General features: G+C 32.9%; 1 protein-coding gene across 1 annotated transcript; it reads left to right on the top strand.

Moving 5' to 3' along the window:
• Positions 1-1,267: 1,267 nt before the first annotated feature.
• Positions 1,268-3,008, top strand: LOC132743266 (serine protease inhibitor Cvsi-2-like). The gene is made up of 3 exons (XM_060731800.1): positions 1,268-1,374; positions 2,257-2,367; positions 2,836-3,008. The coding sequence occupies exons 1-3, from the start codon at positions 1,338-1,340 to the stop codon at positions 2,943-2,945; spliced, it is 258 nt and encodes an 85-aa protein (XP_060587783.1). The 5' UTR covers positions 1,268-1,337; the 3' UTR covers positions 2,946-3,008.
• The last annotated feature ends 1,858 nt before the right edge of the window (positions 3,009-4,866 follow it).

Genomic DNA, 4,866 nt, shown 5'->3' with positions numbered 1-4,866 from the left:
TGGGAGAAACTGAAGCGGTTGGTGAACACCCTAGATTTGGACGTCTTTACTGAACGACGACATGTATTGCCAACCTTTGTCAATCAAAACGGTTGTTGACTGGAAAGGCAATTTAAATAGCCACATTATGCACAATCTGTAAAAGTCACGATTCTTAAGTTTGTTTGCTGAATCACGTCACTCGCGTCGTTAGGCTTGGTTGGCGGTTTATGTTGATTCTGAGGTATCAAGGTTGTCGACATACGGGTTGGTATAAAGGGTGCTGATTTGCTGACCTTTGTGTTATTTAGAAGCATAGGTGTAGTAGCGAATGATTTTTACGGTTCACTATACATTATATCTTCGCATGCATTGCAATACATTTAGAAGCATATTACAGGCTAATATCTAGAAAAAACAATAGTTCAATCGAAATTATTTTTACCCGTTAAAGATGTTTTTTTTAATTGGACGGTATTTCCTTGACGTGTTGATCTTTGCATGGGTCATCGACTTTACCACATGATGAGTCATACTTGTATATGATTACAAAAATCTTAAACGTTATTTTTCTCTATAAAGCTTAGCATAGTCAATATGCTTAGAAGCAAGATTATTAACTAAACGCTTTTTAAAAGAAAGAAGTTACAAAAGTAATAAAAAGCGAGATACTATGACTTTACCAGTTCATATTTAATGTTGAATTCTACTTATACAGGTCTTTGGACCATACGCCGCTTTTCATGGAATGACACTACTGTGTCACATTGAAGGTTCCATGATAACCGCCGTATGAACACATCTGCGGATGTTTCTATAATCAAAATCTTACCATTTTCGTGTTAAATGTTGAATTCTGCTCAAGCCGGTGCTAGGGGGCGTGGACGCTAACTTGCACTTTCCAGTACCGTCCATGAACAGGCTCAATCAAACCGAACCTGCAACATTTTCAATTTTGTCGTGTTGCACTTTCTTTAGGGATTCTGTTTCTATCTATTTTAGGGGGCGTGGACGGTAGCTTGCAATTACCGGTAACGTCCATGAACAGCCTTGGTGAAACCGATTTTGAAATATTTCAATTTTCCCGTCTTGAGCTTTCTTTCGGGATTCTGTTTTTACTCTGTTCTATTGTGAGACATTTCTGAAGCCAGACCTTCACAAAAATAAGATGTACAATTTTAAACGTTCAAAAATATAGAAGAGTACATGCTTGACATAATTTATGTATATCGTTATTATATTATCACGACTTTTACTAAAAATAGCCTCCTTTTTATCTAATGGGTCAATTATGATAAACCCATGTCATTCTTTTTTTTAAAGTGGGGCAATTTCACATTGTGCCTTAACTTAGAGATATGAATGCTTCAATATTGATCGTTGCTTTAATTTGCGGTAAGTAATTTAAGATTTACCGTCCTGTTATTTTTGTTGCCTAAGTTGAATAAGACAGCCAATAAAGAAAAAAACGGGTACTTGTAAAAAACCGCAAAACGTAATTGTTAAAGCAATGATGTTAATCGCTTTATGCGAAAATATAATTTGCTAGTTCAATTTTTAATTCATTTCATCTGTAGTAAAGCAAACATGAATATAAAGGTCGTCAAGGGCGAGGGGCGCCATACACGGAACGTAGCCTCAAATACTTTATCTAGTGTTTGTATTAAGACTATTATAAAATAGAAGAGAAAGTACTGAATTTCTACGGCTAAATTGTTGTTATTGAAAAATTAATAATACAGTGTTGCGAGCATAGTAAAAATATTATTGTAGGCCTAAATGTGGTTTAATTTTCATTTCTCCAAAAGTTTTTCTTAGTTTGGTAAAACGTTTACAGTTTTCTAAAGAGTTCATCATTGACCAATTTATGTGGAACTTCTTTTCTTTTCGTTTCTTCTTGGCAGTTAGTACAGTTAAAGTGATTTAATATTTTGTAATGGAAGTCAAAATACTACTTTGTTTACATTTTGCTACCTTTGAAATGAACAAATTAGTTTGCATTTAGGCGCTCTTTTTTACAGTTTACAAAGCATCCACATGTTCATTAACCTCAATTTGAAGATTATAAAATACATATCTACCTTTTCTAAATAACTAGAAATGTATTCGTTTCTGAGGAAATAATGTGCTTTAATTGAAAATTGAAACTAAAAAAAACTGTAGAAGTCTTATTTACTTATTGGTGTGTTGCCTTATCATAATTATTCTATTGTATTTTGAAATGATATTATGATATTTAAATCAATATCTGTAGTAATTTGTTTTCTTTCTTTTCAGTTGCGTACGTGTATGGTGAGAACTGTACCAGTTCTGCACAGGAATGTACGAGTTTTACATGTTCTCCAAACTTCCATAAAGAATGTGTTAACATGGTGTGCACGTGTAATCGTAAGAAATACATATTATTTTTACGATAAAAATACATAACATTTATACTGATTAAAAGTACGACGTAAAATATTACCAAAGATTCGTCTTTAGCTATTTATCATTATACATGTATCAACAGGAAACAAAATATTTTTAGCGCACGTATAGCTTTAAATATTTGAGATAACGGTATTTTTCGTAATACACTGCGTAGTGTTTTACAAGATTAAACAGTTTTACTTTTTTGAATCCTTTACATGCACAAAATGTTGAAAATCTACCACAATGGTGATTAATGCAATGAAGTTTTATTTCATTACAAAACACTTTTGAAAGATGGAGCATATATCGTGTGTATTTCTGTATACTATGATAAGTTAACGACATATATACCACAGATTATAACCTGTATTGACATGTTAAACACCTCTGATGAGTCAAACTCATTTTTTAATGAAATAATTTCTGATTTTTTTTTAATTTTAGCAAATCAAGCCGTAACTTGTTTCTCTCAATCTGATTGTACGAACAGTGATCAACTACCAAATTGTAACAGAAATTGGCATTGCGTGGACAACAGATGCAGATGCTATTAACATTGATATAATCGAGATACTAATGTCAATTTGGCAAATTAACAATAATAAAACTATAGATTATATTGTCGTTTGAGTTTTTATTCAATTACTTTAATTCCGTTATTAACTAATAATGTTTAAGTCTATATCTATAAGATTCCAAAATAATCATTGTTATCACTCTTACATTTTTGACATGATATTAGTCCGTGCTTATATAAAAATTAAGAGATTTACATTGAATGCTGCACGAGCCGGTGACTAACTGTGACTTAATTCTTCGATTTATACTAGACAAAATTGTTCTCATCGCAGTTTAGGCATCTCGCTCTCAAAAATTTTTATATTGAAAAAAAATGTATCATAACTTGAAAATAATAACAAAAAGACTGACATCAAAGCATTCTAATCTAACCATTATAATCATCTCCTGTGATCTAAACTCTGGTCAATGAACAATTGTAATACTATCTGATTTTTCAAAACCATCAACGAAGGCCGGAAGCATGTATTAGTTCACATTAGTAAGTATCTGCCATTTTTATTCTCTCGCTGTACAATATGCATTTACGTTAGGCGACTCGTCCAAAATCCTAAATATCTATTTGGAAGGAAGTCATGATCTCTTTGTTACGGAATGTGAATTAAAGTATTCACAATGTATTCTCAAAACTGTAAATTTATCGTTGGCGTTTACAGCAGATTGAAGATTGATAGCATATTAACAACATTTTCTTTTCTCGTTATCGCAATAACGTTTCAGAAAATATATATACCTCCAACTACAGAAGGAGAACGGAAGTGACTTCTGAAAATGAGCGGAAGCACTAATATGTGTACAAGATGTCATACTATTAAAAACATACGCGACTTTGGGTATTTTATTAATTTAAAAACGACATGACACTTACGTACTTAATTTCATCGTGTTAAGGCCTCATCTTTGGTTTTCTAGTACTTACATGTATCTTATGTAAGCAGTTTAACAATAAAAAATTATTGTTTTGCTGACGCTGCTAAATAACATAGGAACTCGAGAACGGGACCGCAGATTGCGGCGCATATTTTCGATCGTGTAACGGTTTTTAAGAAACGTTTCTGCTACATCTAAATATCTTTTAGTATTATCCGAGTATATGGCCTAATAAAATATATTATCAATTGAACCCGATCGGTCTCTTTTAAAACTGGTCAAATTTTACGGTATTATAAAAAAGACAAGGAGTGACATCCGCCATTCGCCGCAACGTTTTCGGCATGAGTTTTTCCCCTTTGGCTACAATTGATTACTATTTTTTCAGAATTTTGTTCCCGTTATTTTTGTCAACTATCAGGTATCGTCCGGATATAACGTTCACGGTTAATTGTTTACACGTGTTGACAGGTATAGGCGGCATTATAACGGGCGTATTCGTGTTTTGATTTGTTGACATGTAGAAAACAGACATAGTAATATGGTCCAACTGATTTTGCCTAACTGAAAAAAGGAATATTAAAACATGATCCATAGATAAATATTTTAGGCACTCATCTGGTATTCATGTATTGAGTGACATAAAGAGAGTACTAGAAAAATTAAAACAAAAATCAAGCATATCAAGGGGGGTAACTTACGCCGAACGTTGCGGTAAATGGCGGATGTCACTCCTTTTCTTTTTTCAATATACCGTAAATTTGACTGATTTTTAAATTAGCAGATTATATCAAATTGAGATAAGATAATTAAAGACCACCCGCTCGCATAATATGAAATGATATTCAAAGGTCGGACAAACAATATGTAAAGTCGGTACGGATTCGGATTTATGCGCCGCAATATGAGGTCCTGTTCCAGAGTTCCTATGCTAAATAAGTTCAAAATGTGCCTTGATATATAACATACACAAAACCACATACACATGTGGACATGACCACGTACGTTTGCACACAGAAACGCTAT

This window comes from Ruditapes philippinarum, unplaced genomic scaffold, assembly GCF_026571515.1.
Source record: "Ruditapes philippinarum isolate M1 unplaced genomic scaffold, ASM2657151v2 ctg2064_1_1_1_1, whole genome shotgun sequence".
Taxonomy (NCBI): Eukaryota; Metazoa; Mollusca; class Bivalvia; order Venerida; family Veneridae; genus Ruditapes; species Ruditapes philippinarum.
This window is presented reverse-complemented; position numbering and strand designations above follow the sequence as displayed.